General features: G+C 35.7%; 2 protein-coding genes across 2 annotated transcripts; one reads left to right on the plus strand and one right to left on the minus strand.

The window, feature by feature from the left end:
• Positions 1–578: 578 nt before the first annotated feature.
• LOC113733047 (transcription factor MYB61) lies at positions 579–2,545 on the plus strand. Its single transcript, XM_027259173.2, has 3 exons — positions 579–864; positions 973–1,102; positions 1,200–2,545. Exons 1-3 carry the CDS (start codon positions 732–734, stop codon positions 2,311–2,313), a joined length of 1,377 nt encoding a protein of 458 aa, XP_027114974.1. The 5' UTR covers positions 579–731; the 3' UTR covers positions 2,314–2,545.
• A 5,807-nt stretch (positions 2,546–8,352) lies between these two features.
• Positions 8,353–14,089, minus strand: LOC113733048 (pectin acetylesterase 12-like). The gene is made up of 12 exons (XM_027259174.2): positions 13,515–14,089; positions 12,397–12,479; positions 11,790–11,919; positions 11,587–11,660; positions 11,012–11,098; positions 10,800–10,924; positions 10,629–10,689; positions 10,041–10,094; positions 9,861–9,938; positions 9,649–9,754; positions 9,415–9,560; positions 8,353–8,717 (listed from the first exon to the last, which is right to left on the minus strand). Exons 1-12 carry the CDS (start codon positions 13,732–13,734, stop codon positions 8,610–8,612), a joined length of 1,272 nt encoding a protein of 423 aa, XP_027114975.1. The 5' UTR covers positions 13,735–14,089; the 3' UTR covers positions 8,353–8,609.
• Positions 14,090–17,969: the final 3,880 nt, after the last annotated feature.

The raw sequence follows: 17,969 nt of genomic DNA on the forward strand, positions 1-17,969 counted from the left end.
TTGTCAAACATGAAAGACAAGAGAATATCTTCTGTGGAAGGCATTTGAGATCATTAACGTGTTGCAGATTACCATAATAGAAAGCTTTAACTAATCTTGGGGTTTTCTTATCTCCATGAACATACAACCCTTTCAATGCTTTGTGACTTCTTTTGTCAGTCAGAATCTTGGCAAAAATTTGGTTGAAAAGAGTGGTTACTTGAAAGATGAAACAAACTCAAAAGGGTTCTCATTGTATACTATAAAAAGTCAGATGTGTCAATATGACAGCTTGTTTCAAATATGTGAACTTGTACCATCAAATACTTTTAATTACTGATTAGGCATCTGTTTAGTCAATTAATTACACAAGTTTATATCATGAATTCATTCTTTTCCACCCAATAAATATCTGTCTATACCCCACAAGTGCTGTCAAAGTCATTAATTTTGCAAACCAAAGTGATGAGACATATGCAAGTCACATATATTGGAGCTCCATTTCACGTTTGTAGAAAATTAAGCCAAAATGAATTTTTTAAAATCAATATACTGTAATCTTAAAATTTGCTTCTGAAAGCCTGAATGTGACCCCCTTTTTAAGGCTCCTCCCTTTCAATTTGATTCCCGACCAGGCTACCATTTCGTTTTCTAGGCCTCTTTTTTTTTTTCATCATCCAAAACAAACAACTCCCTCCAACCCCTTCCCCCCTTCTCCCTCCAGCAATATTACTGCTAAAGTTACACTAAATATGGGAAGGCATTCTTGTTGCTATAAGCAGAAGCTAAGGAAAGGCCTGTGGTCTCCTGAAGAAGATGAAAAACTCATAAAACACATAACCAAATACGGCCATGGCTGTTGGAGCTCAGTTCCTAAACTTGCAGGTATGGGCGGTCGTCTCCCACCGGATTTCATTTGTACAAATGCAAAAGAGAAATGCACTGTTTGCTGATTTTTTTTAAAAAAATCTCTTTTTGGGGATAACTTTGCAGGACTTCAAAGATGTGGGAAGAGCTGCAGGTTAAGGTGGATCAACTACTTGAGGCCTGATTTGAAAAGAGGGACATTTTCTTTAGAGGAGGAGAATTTGATAATTGAATTGCATGCAGTTCTTGGCAACAGGTAATTTTATTTGTCTTCTGCATTATTACCATGCATTGGTCTGAGGACTATATTCCCACTTTATTATATTCAATGGCCTTTTTTGTGCTTTGTTCAGATGGTCCCAGATAGCGGCGAAGTTACCTGGAAGAACTGATAATGAAATCAAGAATCTTTGGAATTCTTCAATCAAGAAAAAGCTTAGGCAAAGAGGTATTGACCCCAACACTCACCAGCCGATCCCTGAGGCTGAAAATGAAGAGAAAGGATCAGCAACAAGCAAAAATAATGAGAAAACATCCGAAGGATCAAATGATCAACTGAATTATGGTGAAGCTGCTGCTGAGAGTTCTGAACAGAAAATGGCCGTAGAAAAGCCAAAGCCATCTTCAGCTGTGACTGTGGACCGCTATCCGTTAATAGAAAGCAACTGTAATAATATGACAACAACACCCCCACCGACCCATGAGTTCTTCTTGAATAGGTTTCTTACAAGTCATGAAAGCTCCAACTCCAGTTCCAAGCCTCCTGACTTGCAGGACTATTTCTCTTTTCAACAGTTGAATTACGGATCATCGACGAACATTGGGCTTTCCATGAATCCAAATGCTCCTTCCTTCTTCAATTTAACAACCTCCAGGTCTGCTGAAATGGTTTCTGATCAGTTCAATTCTGCCATGTCAAATTCGATTATGAGCGCGCCTTCGGCACGTATGAAGCCATCCATTAGCCTTCCATCAGAAAATAATTCACTGGGGAATTTTAATGTGAACAAATTCCCGAGCTGGGATGCTTGCGCAATCAGTGCTAACAATGGTAGCACCAGCAATGCAAGCAGCAGTAGTATTGAATTGCAAAGCAACTGTTCATTCTTCGACAACAATGGCTTTTCCTGGGGAGCGGCTGATTGTGGAAAAGCTGAGAAAGATATAGTCCATATCCACTCATCGGTAGGCGACACGGAAGATATTAAGTGGACTGAATATCTTCAGGCCCCATTTTTACTCAGTAATAGTGCTGCTGCAACAATTCAAAATCAAACGGCGCAAGATATTTACAGTGCCGAGACAAAATCAGGGATAAGTTTTACAGCGCCCGAAGGATCAGTGAGTACTACGACAAGTTGGCTTCAGAACCACCACCATCAGCAGCAACCGACAATTCAGGCTGTTGCTGAACTATATAATAAGCATTTCCAAAGACTTCCTGCTGCTTTTGGTCAATTTTCTTAGCTTCCCAATTCAATTTTGGAGGAGCTACTAATTAAAACAGGTGTGCGCTATAGAGTCCAGTCCTCTCTATTCTTATTCTGTAAATAGGTCTATACAATCATAGGAAAAGCAAATTTATGCCTGTTCATCTTCATCTTCTGTGTTATGAGTTCTTGATTCTAGAACAAGTCTTCTTCTCTTTTTTTTTTTTTGTTAATTATTTTTAATTACCCTCTTATTCCGTGCTTTATTATTTTAATTTGGAATTACAGGTTGTAATTTTGTCTGTCAAACAATAATTATTCTGTCTGTTAAAACAACAATCAATGGCTTTCCTATTTCTTTTCAGTTTTAACCGTTGTAACCACTTCTTGTTAATTCTCCTATTCGACCTTAAAAGAAAAAAAAAAATTTATTCTTTCCAAGATAGTGACTATCTCTGATGACATGCTTACCTAAATCCTTTTGGGTTTTCTGAGAAGTTGTTCCTTCATTGCTTTTTTGACATTAGTAACTAGTACTATTTATCTAGTACGGCTACATATATAGATAGATATCTCTTTCAGTATTGGCCCTTTATGATAAGGTACTATGGCTGAAAGAAAGAAGGGGCATAAATGCTTTTCTCTAACGCAAGATTCAAGGTACCCCTCATTTTTTTCCATTAATTGGTTGTCTATGAGGCTACGGTTGTCTCCTGCAGATGGGGATGGTTTCCACTTTTTTACAGTCTTTAAGTCACTTCTCCTCCCTATGTGGGCTGGATGGGTTGTTTTGAAGGCAAGAAATTATATTGTCTGCCTCTGATTTTCCATCTAAAACAGCCTACTTGGAAGAAGAAATGTGAATTTGATAGGTTGGGATGCACGAAAAGATGGCACTTTCCTATAGAAAGCTGGAAAGAGAAACCCCACAGCGTAAAGAGCTGTCAAACTACTGTTAGTCAATATATACATATAAAAGGAAAACGACTTTCAACCTTATAAAAGCCATAAGTTCCACGTCCAATTATACTTTTCATAGGGTACTAAATGTGACTCGAGAATCGGTCATCAGCTTTTCAAGAATTTCCAATTCAATATATATATATATATATATATTTATATATCCAATCCAATGCAAGGAGCTGACAAATTCATATCGTAAATTATTTGCAAACCACAATTTTGAAGAGGTGTGAACTGGACTCTGATGAGGTACTTGTGGAAGTGTGGTGTGGGGAGACACTTCAAGTATTCAAGGACTATTTTAGAAGGTAATGTATTATTGGTTGCGTAGGAGCTCAAAAGAGGCCATAACCGGAATGCAATTCTATTAATACGGATACTGATTGACATGTCCTATAGGGGTCTAAACCTTTACTACTTCTGGGAGGTACACATGAAGAGGGGACCCTTGATGACACAACTTGATGCTGATATTTCAGGAAGATAAGGGAGTGGAAAGGAAAAATTCCATCTTTTCTTGGAAGCAAAGAACGTGACAGAATCGAAAAATGGGCAAAAGAGAAGGAGAGGGCGCTGCCAGCCTAACGAGGGTTACATTTCTATCAAGGAGAGAGTGCTCACATTTCCTAGTTCTCATTGAACAGAAGCTCCCAACTTTTGGCTATTGTGGTTTATTACCCTTTTCCCACTAAAGCTCAAGCGATCTTATCTCCCTCTCCCTCATACTGGTTGGTTAGAATTATTGGTTTACACCGAGATGTGTACATAGTGTGGACTGTGGAGTCCATCTTTCATTTTCACCATTCCTGAAAGCAAATCAATTCGAACTCCCGTTTTCTGAAGTGGACTGCAGCATGCATTGCAGGGGACCATCCTACATTCCCATCCCAGGCCCCCTTTTCCTCTTTAGAAAGTTACAACTCCTGCTGTGCTACTCTTACTTGAGGAAAAGCACACGGATAAGCCGCCTGAATCCTCCCTCAAGAGGCGAGCACTCAAGCACGAGCACGGCCATTAATTTAGTCGAAAATTTTTCTATTCTAACTTTCATGAGCACGGTGATTAATTAAATTAGTCAAAGGTGACGGTGAAGTTTTTTATTCTAACTTTTAAAACTTTCAATAATTTGTGACCAAGATCAGCTACATCATATCGTCTGATAAATTTTTCTCAACAAATTTTATTTTGATGCTGCATTTATACACATAACAGAACCCTGATTGAAGCTTCGGCGTGGCGTCCACCCACACTTCATCAATGCAATTATTTCTAATGAATTGGAGGCCTGAATCCATAAGGCCCCTGATCCAAAAGTACATGACTAGCAGACAATTTAATCTTGGAACATCTACCGGGGGAACTACCAAATAATTCAGAGAAAATTTCAGCCATGGAAGCCCAGGATTTGAAGAATCAGGAAAGCCCCATCGAAAATCATGAATGAAACCACACATGAAACTATGTATGTATGGTGGGGTAATGAGCCACAGTCACCTTCGTGTGTGCCCACGTGCACACACAAATAGGTAGCCCCCTCCTGTGTTAATTCAATATATATGTCTCATTGGCGGTATCTTCTTCTTTCTTGCAACCATACGGAGCTATGTAATTGTATATACTTGTTGCAGCTATGAATGCATGTGAACCAAATTATTGAGCCCTTCTATTTTGGACCCACAGTTCTTTTAAGACAGAAGGAAACAAAAAAAATTTTATAAAATTGAAATGGGATTCTTGAAGAGGGATCATGAGATGAGATGGCAACAAAGTGAATGCAAGTTCTGTTTTGAAAACTCAGGATTGAACTTTTCAAATGCAATATTTTTCTTCAGATAAAGTTAAATAAAACACAAAAGGAATCATATGATTGATAAGCTGTGGATGAGTAAAGAACGTAAGGCATGAAGGGGAAAAAAAATGAAAATGATAGTGACAATAATGGTGGAGACCGTCGCAATGATGATGGAGGTGATTAAATTCTTGCATATTTTATCATTTTGATATTCCATTCTGGATGACAAACTAACTAACATGCGAAGCATATACAGCCAGTCTGCTGAGGAGAAGAATTCTTAATTACATAAAGATGCAGCAATTGCTAGCCATTGAAGTCACCAAGAAAAAGAGGTGCTCATTTTCACAATGTAAATTTTCTAGCCTCCTCATATTTCATGGTACCCGGACCAACTTATTTCAAAGAATGAATGTGTCAAATTAGTGATAAATCAATGAAATGTCTGCTTAAGATTTTTTCTTTTCTTTTTTTTTTTTTTTTTTTTGGTGAAGAAGTTGATCGTTGTCTTGACAATCATGGACAACTGAAATTAAATTGCACGTTATTTTGTAAATGTCTCATTTTGCATTTGGCAAAGAAAAGACGTCTTGGGGATAAGGGTAGGTCATACATAGAGAAAAGTCATGTACGGACACTAGGCATCAAAATTGTGAACAGGAATGTTGGATGGATCGACCTTAAAGGTTGACTCTGGTAATAGTAATTTGTTCTGTGCCACCTAAAAAATTAATTATCTATTACTATTAGAATTCTTCCATTGTTGGGTTGAAGATTCAAATCCTGGTCTCGTAATTGAGAACGATCTCTGTACTACTCAATCCATTCTTATTTGATACAAGATTAATTAGTTGAGTTATTTTTTGCATATAATTGAGGATGTACTAGTATTTTATGACTAGAGAGGGCTCTTAGAATTCTCTCAAGAATGTCAGATTCAGGATTCGAATCTTGATCCAACAGTTGTCGTGAAAAAGATGTCAACATGGTTGGAAGGTCAAAAAAAGAAGTACAAAATTAATTAGTCAAGTAATCCGGGATCTGAGGGAAACAGGAATTATAGCTCGCCCTACTCTATCCTGTGCCATCACGTCTTGAATCTTTTTACTTTTCATTCCACTTTTTTAACTCCAACTATTCAAGAAACTGGAAGAATTTATATGCAATGACGTCTTGATGTAATTGACTAAATGCGCCGAATTTGAGGCTGCCGGCGTTAATATTTAGGCCCTGCACAATAATGCCTCGTTGGCGTACATATCTTAGTCCTAGAAACATTTCGGTAATGGGAAACTATTGCAGTGAAAAGGTTTCTTTCTGTCCTAAGCTGTGGGACTTTCCTTAGTTTCTCCAAATAAAAAGCCATAAACTGGACCCCTGCATGCTATTTGCTCTAATGGCTGCTACAACCCAAGAGGTTTATTACAAATTTTGCTGCCAAAAAAAAAAAAGGCTGTAATTTGCGTAGGAACAAAATCCTGTCTGATTCCATATTGATTTGCTCATGTAAACCGAAGATTGCGACAATCTTCTCTTCCATTTTTTCAACTACGTTTTTCCAGGGTTTACCTGCACAAGTTGTAATATGAAATTAGACATTATACAGTAGCAATGACATTAAAAACTACAGAGTTGTACCATTATTAGCAAAAAATAATGGAGTGAATGAATACTTCATCTCACAATTTCTAATCAGAATCAAGATAACAGACATGACTTAGGAGACCCTACCTTTCTTGTGCATTATTCCTTGCAATTAATGAATTTTAGATGCCAAAAACCATCAATCAAACATGGAATCCCCCAAGGACATGCTCTTCTGTAGTTTGCTTGTATCTCCTTTCCTCCCAGTACTAATTTCTTTTTTAAAAAAATGCTTTTAGAAAATTAATTTAATCAATTCTGATTTACGAAAGTCCAAATGGCGCAGTCTTCTGCAACTACTCAACTTGGCTTGCTGGCTTTACTTATCCTCCTCCGTCAGATAATACTACTATTAAGTCAGGTCTTCTTCCTCCCAATTCATAATAAACCACATACAAGATTGAAGCAGCAAGTTTCTTTTTAAATATAGAGAAGGGCATTCTAGAATGAGACCTAAAAAAATGAGTACCCCACTGTCTGAGTTGCCTCGAAACCACAGTACGGCTACCAATCTAAAATAGTGTATTATCTTATTTCTGCAATTGTTTAAGTGTTGATAATGCAAGTGAGTCAGTGTATGTAAATAAGGTGCAATCCAAACACACTAGGTGTTTTCAGGGTTAAAAAAAAAAAAAATGGTGTTTCCAATACTGTAAAATTGTATTGAAAAGTTTTCAGTACTAAGAAATACAAAATCACTACTATTCCTTAAAGGGTAAAATTTATAATCCCTAATGATGAATTGCTCTTGTGGAGTATTCATTGATTCTTTTGGCGTTACTGCTAATTGGGCATTAGAGTATTGATTGTCTTGAGTAATTTAAAAGAGTCAAAGGTAGAGAATCAACTGATAAATAGTTCTAGAAACCTCCTTTTAAGAGCTTTATTAACAATTTAAGAGCTACTTTGGCCGATGATATTAACAATTTAAGAGCTTTATTTCTGAAATGCTCCTTTTGTTTAGATAGGAGATTAGACTCCAGATGTGAACTGATTAGTGGTTATGCCTTAGGCATATTTCAGGATGAGGAATAGATCAATCCTCAGTGTGTCTAACACTTGTGTATAGTTGTTTCTTGAGCCTTTGCTCATATAAGTGTGTATCCTTTTGTCTATCAATACAAAAATTACCGTTGCTGAAAAAAAAAAAAAAATAGTTCTAGAAACCTCAACGTTAAACTTGAGGCAGAACCTCTGCCAAACTGTCATTTGCTATTTGATCATGGGTGTCAGATATTAGTACATAGTATTTTTTAGGGACTTTTTCTGTCTCAAAAGGATAAACTCGTTGACAATTAGTAATTCTAGAAAAAAAAAATTGGATTTGACATCATGTCATGGCATATTAAGATTTTATCAAACATAGAATTTTGATTGGATTCCAGCTTCAAAACATGCATTTGTAATCCCAATTCAAAATCGACAAGAGACTACAGTTCGTTGCATCAAAACTGTCAGCAGGCACAGTTACTGCATAATGGTGATGCCCTGTTGAATCCCCCTCTTGTGTTCTTCATTACCATCCTAAAGTAAGCCTGTTTAAGCAAAATAAGAGCTACTCACAGTAAACTGCTGATTGATATGGAGATTAAAGGAAGGATGCCAGACCAAGAAAGTGGCGAAGCCGGAACCTATTGGATCCTCATGAAAAGTGAAAATCCAGGGAAAACTAATGCAGAAATGAACCCCCAAATATTACTTGCATTTAGCCAATTCATGTGAAACAAGTAAATCTTGTCTCTCATTTCATTTCCTGTGCGAGTAAGTGTGAAGTACATCCACCCTTGTAACTTACTCACCTATTGGTATCTTTATTGTCTACATGGCGATACACAAATCTAAGGCTGTAACTAATAAATGGGAGGTGAAATTTCTCACCAAGATGATTATATCAATTGAACTAATTTGATAATCTCAATAAGCGAGCATCTGGCCTATTTGAAAACCAGGTTGTGACATGTTTTATCACATGGATATGCACAGTCGATAGCCTTGATGCCTGTCCGATCAAAATACCAATCTCCAACAGCAAGTGCAATGCCCTGCATGATTTAGAGCATCAGTTGAACAAGACCCTTTTAAAATTTTTACTAAACAAGAACGGTAATGCCCACAACAGATCTCAGTCAGAGGAAAAGTGAAAAGGTAAAAGATACTGCAGACGTACGTGGATATGAAAATCATGGAGCATGTAATGTATGCAAAGTAATTAGCTAAGCAAGACAGAGAAGTCTATGAGCCCAATCTCCTACTTCCCATGAACCAGCAATAAAATCATCAATATGACTCCTGATTTAACCGAGGAAACTCGTCACCCCATGTTCATAGATACTGTAGCGTATTCAAAATTGCTGCCCTAGTGTTACATTTGGATAATAAGTTTCATCTCATGGTTCCTGATTTTCAGATTCAACTGTAAGTATCACAATCGGATTAGAATTAATCTTCTGGAGAGTCATCACTATGAAATTAAGCCATTCTTGCAAATATTTTCATTGGACTACACAAATGTGATTCAATTTCACCAAGTTATCATTCGCATGTTCATCTTTTCTCTCTGCTATACTTAACCTTAAAGTCGGTTAATACAGACATTGAGTATGACACGTGCTATTGTTATCTTATCCAAGTCATTCCAAAATGCGACTTCGGTCTAATGCAAGCATTTTCATCGCAGCAAATGAGTCAAAAAAGTGGATGCCATAATGAGACCTAAAAAGTTAGTAGCCAATAGCATACCTTGTTGCTGATAGCAGGAGAGTCATCTGCAAACCATGTATCCTGCCTCTCTGATTGGCAGTGAGCAAAGCAGGAATTTATGAACAACCCATTTTGTCCGGACATTGCAAAGCTTCTCACGGAATTTAGCATACGAATCCTAAAAGCTGCTAACAAAGAACATTGAATTAGTATTCAACCCTGCATCTCCAAAGCATCTAAAGCAGCTTCGGTAACTCAGTTGACAGAGGTTACCTTGCAGGAATCGGATCTGTGAAGCAGAACATTTTGCATGGTTCAGTTTACAGTCATGCCAAGTTCCATGAGGATCAGCTGCAGGAGGAGCTAAGCTAGCCTGGACCTGAATAAAAAAAAAATGAGAATGCCAAATAATTAATTTCTCATTCCCATCATTCAGAAAAATCTGCACCTAGCACAAGAAATACTCATGACAGAGGTTACATTACCTGCCATGAATCATAGGCAGCATTAAGAATAAAAAGAGGAGTTTTTACGTTGTCAATCAGGTTCTGAGGGAAGAAGCACTGAAAAAGAAAATGAAAATCAACTGTGAACTTGGAAACATGAAAATTCTCTAGTATAACAGCATTGCCACAATTGTGGCAGTAAAGATGAAAAAGACTTACTGAAGTTGGATCCCGATATGTAGTACACGTACTTGGCAGGTTCTTGGCAACACCCTGGCAATAAACGGAAGACCATTAGCTGAGTCAGTTTAACAATGAAACCAAGAACATAACTTCAGTGTGTGATCTAAACAGGACTTGTTCCTGATGTTTTATGTTTGTTGGAGTTATTTTCACAGAAACTTGCCACAAAGATGCAGAGTCTGAAAAGTCGACAGCCTTCTTTTTTTGATCACTCAACTTATGCATGCAAAATTTTTTGACTCAGCTTAATGTGTTTTACAACCAATTTGAATTTAACTTTTGACTTGTGCAAAATAAGATACATATAAGTCCCTCCAAACAAACAGTAATGTTCCACGTTTCTACCAACCATCCTCTTCGAAAGCTTTAACCAAAATTATCTCCTCAAGGATGGTAGAAACAGATATGTAGCCCTAACAACTTCTATTAAACATTACAACAGGTATTGCAAACAAGAAACTGTGAAAATGTTCAATATTCTACCAGAAGCATAAGAAGAATGAAACTTTCTTAAGATGCTAGTCTTAAAGGAAATGATCAAGAAATGTTTCATTTCAAAAATACCTGCAAGTTAACCACGCCAGCAAAGAAGTTCCTCATGCTGTGCCCACCAGATACATCAATCCTACAAAAACACAATATCCAATAAAGAATTTAAGAAAACCTAATAGCTGCAGAGATGAGAAAATGGAACTTCGACACAAGAAAAGAGTGAATCAAGAAATTTGACATTACGAATCCATAAACAATCCAGCATCGCTCAGGCACTTCACTTTAGTACTTGATGGAAACAACTCACGGAATTCATCACAGTGCAATATAGAAGCTAGACCACCAGCAGAGCATCCTGAAAGAAGGGCCTGAAACATAACTAAGAATTAGAAAATATAGAAGACCATAGGATATCAGAAAGGAATGTGCAATAAGATAACATTCCAAACCAATACCCTGTCAGCAGAGTGCATTCCCTTTGACATCAAATCTTCCATTGCAGCATGCCAAATTCGTTGCCCTCTAAACTGCAGCTGTGCAACCTGAATGAAGATAAGATTGTTACTTGTATAAATTACGAACTTCCACCCACTTGTCACAAAAACTGAAGAATGATTACACGATTCCTGTCACAAGAAGAATGTTTAAACCATGTAGCATGAAAAGCCCCAAAAGGGGTGTAAACTTCATTTGGCTTAAAATCAACTATGCAAGCAATTCTCCAAGTCAAACACACAAGGTGCCTTCAATAGCAGTGGTTAACGAACTCCTCCCTCTGGTTAGTCAGCAAGCTCATAGTAATGAAATACAGGGTGAACATTGCTTGTAAAGGAAGTCCAAGGCAAACATTTTAGGTACTTTAGGCATTAGAAAATGATTAGCAGAAAGCAAGTCTTAGTGGGAATACCAAGTACGTCTGTGCAATTTCAAAACTTAGTTTTTTGTTCTAGTTCATTGGTTTACTTGAGTAGTCCGCACATGTAGCAATATCGAAGAAAAAAAAATTGAAGACAAACATGCGATCACCCACCTTATCTTCACCTTCCCCTGCGAAAGAAGCTCCATCGCAATAACGAACCTTTATTCTGTTCCAATTAAAAAAGTCTGCAAATGAACCAATTAGTAAGAACCAAGCAACAACATTTAATCCATGGAATGTAAAGCAAGGGCAAAGAAACATAGTAGAGAATACAAAGCAGTAAGTATATCTCGTGCAAAATTTTGGATGAAAACCTGGATTTTCTTCTGGTTTATTGCTGAGTATTCCTGTAAAAGGTATCTGCTTTTCCATATGTGTTGAAGATCCACGTCTTGTTGTTTTCCTGTAAACACATGATCTAATGGAGTTGCACCATCCTCCACCCTGCCACAAAATCTTGAAAATTCAGAATGTGGTCTAACAACAGTGTCAACATGCCGGGAGTATTGCAGCATACAAGCAACTAAGCATCCAAGATCCCAGATAACATCTAAAGAATAATAACAAAGAATTTGCTCCTCTTGTATTTTTGAGTGAAAGAAGAGTGTACATTTATACACCCCTAGCTTGCTGCAGAACACTAAATAATTGTAACTGAAAATGGGTATCACAATATTTTGGATAATTCCTGTAACTGGGAAGAAGATGGAGAGAGTAAAACAGTTGGAAAAAACACAATTGAAGCATTAGTCTAGTTTAGAAAACAGAAGATGCCGCACAACCTGATGGAGTCTATTTTAGGCTGATAATTATTTGTCATTGAGACAAACAAAATCAACAGAAATAAACATTTATAGACCTGAAATTTTAACATTTTTAGGAATCCATTACTGTATCTAAATAATAAGATGTCTGACGAACCTCCAATTGAATAAGCCAACTGTTTGCCCCTGATCCAAATCCGCGATGAATGTGATAACCGGGTAGCGTTCCATCCAAGCACACTGCAAGAGTGAAATACAAGAAAATTCTTCCCAGTCACATCGCTACTGCTACAAATTACCTCTTCTCAAGAAGTGCCTCAACACATTCTCCAAAACTGAACCTCAGTTTCAGTAATAAATTTACAATATATTTCCAATGGTAAAGAGTTTTAATCTTCAAATTTGTGTTTGGATTGCTGAATCATCATGAATAATATTTCGTTTGTATCATAAACACATTTTTTAATCCACCTTGTTATATTCTCAATTACTTTTTTATCTCACATATATCACATCACAAAAAGTACTACAGTAATTATTTCAAATAATATTCTGGCCAAACACACATAATCGCCCACTGTTTATGAAAACAGCCCAAAATCAAATTTCAAGAAATTACGAAACGTGTTCAAAATGAATACGTATAGTCCAACAACAGAAAAATTGATGTGAATAATGACATCTATCTGCTCACCAGTCACCAGCCACCAGTCACCATCATCTCATCTACTACCGAGACTCATATCTTGAAATGCGTCATGGTAATAGTAATAAATAAACAAGAAGACAAAAACCTCTTCATCATGTCACTTTACTAACTTTCGAGCCAAAACAAGTGGAAAATCATATCAACAAAGGAAAAACAGATTTTGAGACCAATAATAACAAAAATAACAAATGAAAACAGATTTTGAGACCAATAATCTGGAAAGAAAGAATCACATTACAATAACCTGACTTAAGATGGATAATCTAGCAGATAATAGCAAAGTCGGAGATCTAGAAAACATATCTACTTACCCAAAAAGAAAAATCCTAACTGGGAAAAGAATAATAAGAATGCATTATTGCATTAATCAATTTCAGCTTATAGCATATATGCTTGAGGAAAAAAACCAACAATCAATCCGTCACAAATATGAATAAGGACATATTTAAATGTAAAAACAGTAAAGTTTCGTGCTTTATACTCAATTAAGACTTCCAAACCAGAGAAGCAAGGATAAAAACATAATCTAAGAAAGAAAAAAAAAACCATAACAAGGAAACTTGTACCAGCCCCTTGAGCAGCAGCTCCTCGAATAAGGGTAAGGCCAACCATGAGAGGCTTAGGAGCAGCATAACCATGTCCAGACTCCAGGAATGATGATAAATTCTCAGTTCTGTTGTAAAACAGCTCATCAAATTCAAAACTTTCTACACCCCACCCGCTAAAACCAAGCCCAACAACAAATATCACCACACCCCACAATCCCATGAGCTGCTGATTCCCCATGGCTCTAACTCTCAAGCTCTAAAACTCTTTCTTTTTTCGTTTTCTGCACTACCCAAATCTTGTAAAATAAATAAATTTAAAGAAATGGTTTTAGCAAACTTGTGTGCTTTTTTTTTTGCTACTTTGCTTTACAATTTGGAGCTCTAAATGTCGAAATTTATGTACCAATCACAATGACAAATGTGTCATGTAATGGGAAAAGATTTTGACAATCTTTTTACAAGGAAAGAATAAGAAGATAATTTATAGTAAAATTTTCCACCTTCCAGGACAGGGGAGGTGGGGACAAGGGACGGGAGGACAGAGATTTGGTATGTGCTATGGGGGCTTTTTGGGTGTGGGGGGGAGTGTGTATGCCTGTCACGGATCTAAGGAAGAATGACTATGTATAGGGGAGTGAGCAGTGGAGATATGTTTTGTGGGGCTAGAAAAAAAATTTTAACTATTTGTGCATGAGAATAATTTTTTGATGTTCTAAGAGTGTAAGGTGAAGACAAGAATATTTAGGGAAGGTTTTTTAATTTCGTCTTTGCCCATTTGAGTTCTTCCTATAAATTTAGTTTGTTATTATTATTAAATGTCTATTGGAGAAATATGACTTTATGGAATTTCCTTATTTGAAGTGAAAAGGAATACCTGTACGTTATTTTATTACCACAACGTTTAGTAAGAATGTCACATGCAATGGAAAAAGTGCTAAATATGCCAATTTAAGTCCGTCTTTAAATTCCGAAATTTCAACCTTAACTATTAAACCAAAATTTTCTCGACTAAATTAAAGAATTTTTATATATAACAGTCCCAATGAACTATAATGAAACCTTTGAAGAACTCTATTATTTCCTTACTTTGGTTCTTTTTTTTTTGTTGCTAAATTTATACTCACGACTTTGACGTGAGGAATAGGAAAGTTTATTACTACATAATCTCTTTGGGTTGGGAGAAAAATGTAGGACTTCTTATTGTCGTTTGATGGGGCGAAAGAGGCGGTGTAACATACTAATTTTGTTCTTCGACACTCCGCCGACGAGAATTGAACCACCATCGGACCAGACGAGTGCACTACACACCCGTCTAGATTTAAAAAGCCACACTTGTAGTAATTAGTGTGAGACAAGTTTTGAACCTTTAACTCCCATCCCACCGAGCCTTAAAGGCTTGATGGTGGCATACTAATTAAATAGAGGAGTTGTGTAACATGCTAATTACTTGCCAAAATATTAAAGAAGTCATGGGGCGTCATTTTGTTTCACATTCCGTGGCCAATTAGTGCGTCTTTGAATTGAAAATTTAAGTTAATTTAACCGTTAAAGAATCTATTTCACTTGATACATTTGTTATTCTTATTATACCTATCTATCACTTTAAACTTTTTGTCCCGAAATTATCATTTGTCCCATCTATCCCGCGCATTGATATATTGATAACTCAAGTAGATTCGCTTGAGTTATAAATGCATTATTACATATGACAGCTGTATAAATACGAAACAAAAGGACATTTTATGTTAATTTTGGAAAATTATAGTGAGGTTTGTAAGGAGATATGACCCATATACATGCCTCGTTTGTAATGGAAAGTTCTTAATTTCATTTTTCCTCATCAACAGTATTAGGTCATGACCTTAGGATGTAGAAATCTTGGATTCAAATCCTTGTATAGATCTTAGATTCAAATTCATCTTCTCTTTTCTAGCTTCTTAAATTTCATTGATCTTTTATTAGAAAAAGATTAGCTCATGGCTCTTTCCAAAAATGAGAAGCATTTCAAAAGGAATTAGGACCAAATTGCAAAATTTTGAATATATATTGAGGAGCAAAATGCATCAATTTATACTCGAGGAACAATTCGTGCAACTTTTCTATCTAAAAAGATGCAACCAAAGGATTATTTTAAACTTCTATATCACAAAATTACACTAGTGAACCCACTTAAAAAGACAAGTCCTTAGTCATCCGTATATTGCTCAAATACATCAAAAGGTGCTGGAGAAGGATTGGTTAAGTCGAAAGGTAAGAGATTCTGCATTAAAACCCTCTCGCCTATCATATAAAAATATTATTGGCTTTCAATTTCGATAGATAATTAGATGCTACATGGAAAAACATTTCCAAAAAATTTTTAAATATACTTTTCAACCATCATTTTAGTTTTTAGTAATTATTTTATCTCACAAATATCATATACATCATATAAAAAAGTGATACAATAAATTAAAAAAAGTTATCGAAAATTATTTTCAATCTTAACGCACTCGTCATTCTAGTGGAGAATATGAAGCATGGATGACATCATCGTCTTTCTTTTGCAAGAACCAGAAAAATCAATATAAAAAAGGCAGAAATTGAGCGGTGGAAGTGTAAGTGGGATAAAGGGGAACGAAATGCCGCTAGCTAGCTGTCCGATCTGGAAAGGACCTCATGATTATTATCACCACAAATTGCCGTCACACCACCATTTTGATTTTGATATTCACGTTATCATGAATTTTTGTGATTGATATGCTACTAGTACATGTTAAGAGTTGGGGGGTCTAAGGGGTATTTCGAAATTATCCACACTAAACCATCCAGTGGGGCAGAGTTTCGTCCCAAAGATACCCAACAATAGTAATACGTGAGGATCGAATTTGGGATCTTACTGTAACTATAGACGATCAGTCCCAGCGGACCTACTCATGGGGGCCTTCTATTTATAATCCACTTGATAATTTATTTTGGCTCATTTGATAGTAATTTATGGACATCTTACGTACAAGAAATTTAGTAGATTTAAGTTTGAATAAATATTATATACATTGAGTGTATGCATTTTTACGATTAAATGCATGAAACATATATAAAATTTTATTATCAATAGTTAGATAAGCGATTTATTTGGAAGGAAGGAAGAAATTGGATAATTTGGAAGGTCGGAGTATAAACGGAGATCTCAAATTTGAGCGTGTTACGAACTTCCGATTCTTCAAAGTACATTAGTACATAATCAAACATGATATATCCCCACTTTTTGGCTGGATAACCTTTTAATTCCCGCGACCATAAAATGTGATGCGGTGTTGGTTTACATTTTCCACAAATCTTAAAGCCTGTCTGGACTGTTGTTTTTAGAAATTTTTATAGAAAATGTACTGTAACAATTGGATATATGTAAGATAAGAAAGTAATACAAAAATATGTTCATAAAAATCGTAATTTTTTTTTTCAGAAAATGACGATCGAAAAATATTAAAAAGCTGAAACAGCAGAAGCATGTGTCGTGTTTTTGTGTTTCCCCGTGACTTGCGGTTTCGGTTGTAGTCATTGTTGTCACATGAATTTTTCTTCGTCCTTTAATTGCAAAGCAAACCAAACTTACGGGTGGCTTTAAGACTAGGAATCCGTTTGGATTGTTTACTTTTTTGAAATTTTTAAAAAAATAATAATAATTGAAATAATTTGATGTATATGAGATAAAAAAATATTAAAAAATATATTTACAAAAAATATAAAAAATTTTTAATAAAAAATTTAATGAGTTACGTGAAACTTAGTTCAACTTATGAACAAATGAGTTTTGCTTTTAACCAAAAATAAGTAAATAAAAACTTACAACCAGATAATTAACGCTCTTTTTCCTTTTAAGTTCTATGAAATATTTGATAGATATTTATGAAAAATTCTAGAATAATTATAAGAGTCGAGTTGAAATGAGGTGGGTATTGGATGAATTGCAACAAAATGTTCAATTTTCGTCTATTACGGTTGCAAATCACGATCAAATTAGGATGGAAATTTGGAATGAATGTTTTCATATTGACGATTATCTGTAACAAATTTATTTTTCATCCATTTTTCAATCTCATATATATATTATTATAAAAAGTGCTACAATATTTATTTCTAAAAAATCCTCTATGACATATTTAGTTGACATTTATATTAAAGTGAGACGCATGGGAGATGAGTCGATTTCGACGAATTGTGGCCAATTGAATTGAGATTTTTGAGAGTTGCGACAAGCTTTCCAAAATACTAACCGTCGTGAAGTGTATGGTTCCAATGTTTTTGAATCAAAATTATTGTTTCTTCTCCAAGAAATACATATTATGGGGGAAGGAGTGAGCAACATAAAGTATTCAGTAGACAATTTTGTATGGATAAAGTATTATTCCAAATAATTATTTGGAATAATTAGTATAACACTTTTTATGATATGATGTATGTGAGATAAAAAGGTGTATTAGAAAATGTGTT

The sequence above is a fragment of the Coffea arabica genome, chromosome 2e, assembly GCF_036785885.1.
Source record: "Coffea arabica cultivar ET-39 chromosome 2e, Coffea Arabica ET-39 HiFi, whole genome shotgun sequence".
NCBI classification, from domain to species: domain Eukaryota; kingdom Viridiplantae; phylum Streptophyta; class Magnoliopsida; order Gentianales; family Rubiaceae; genus Coffea; species Coffea arabica.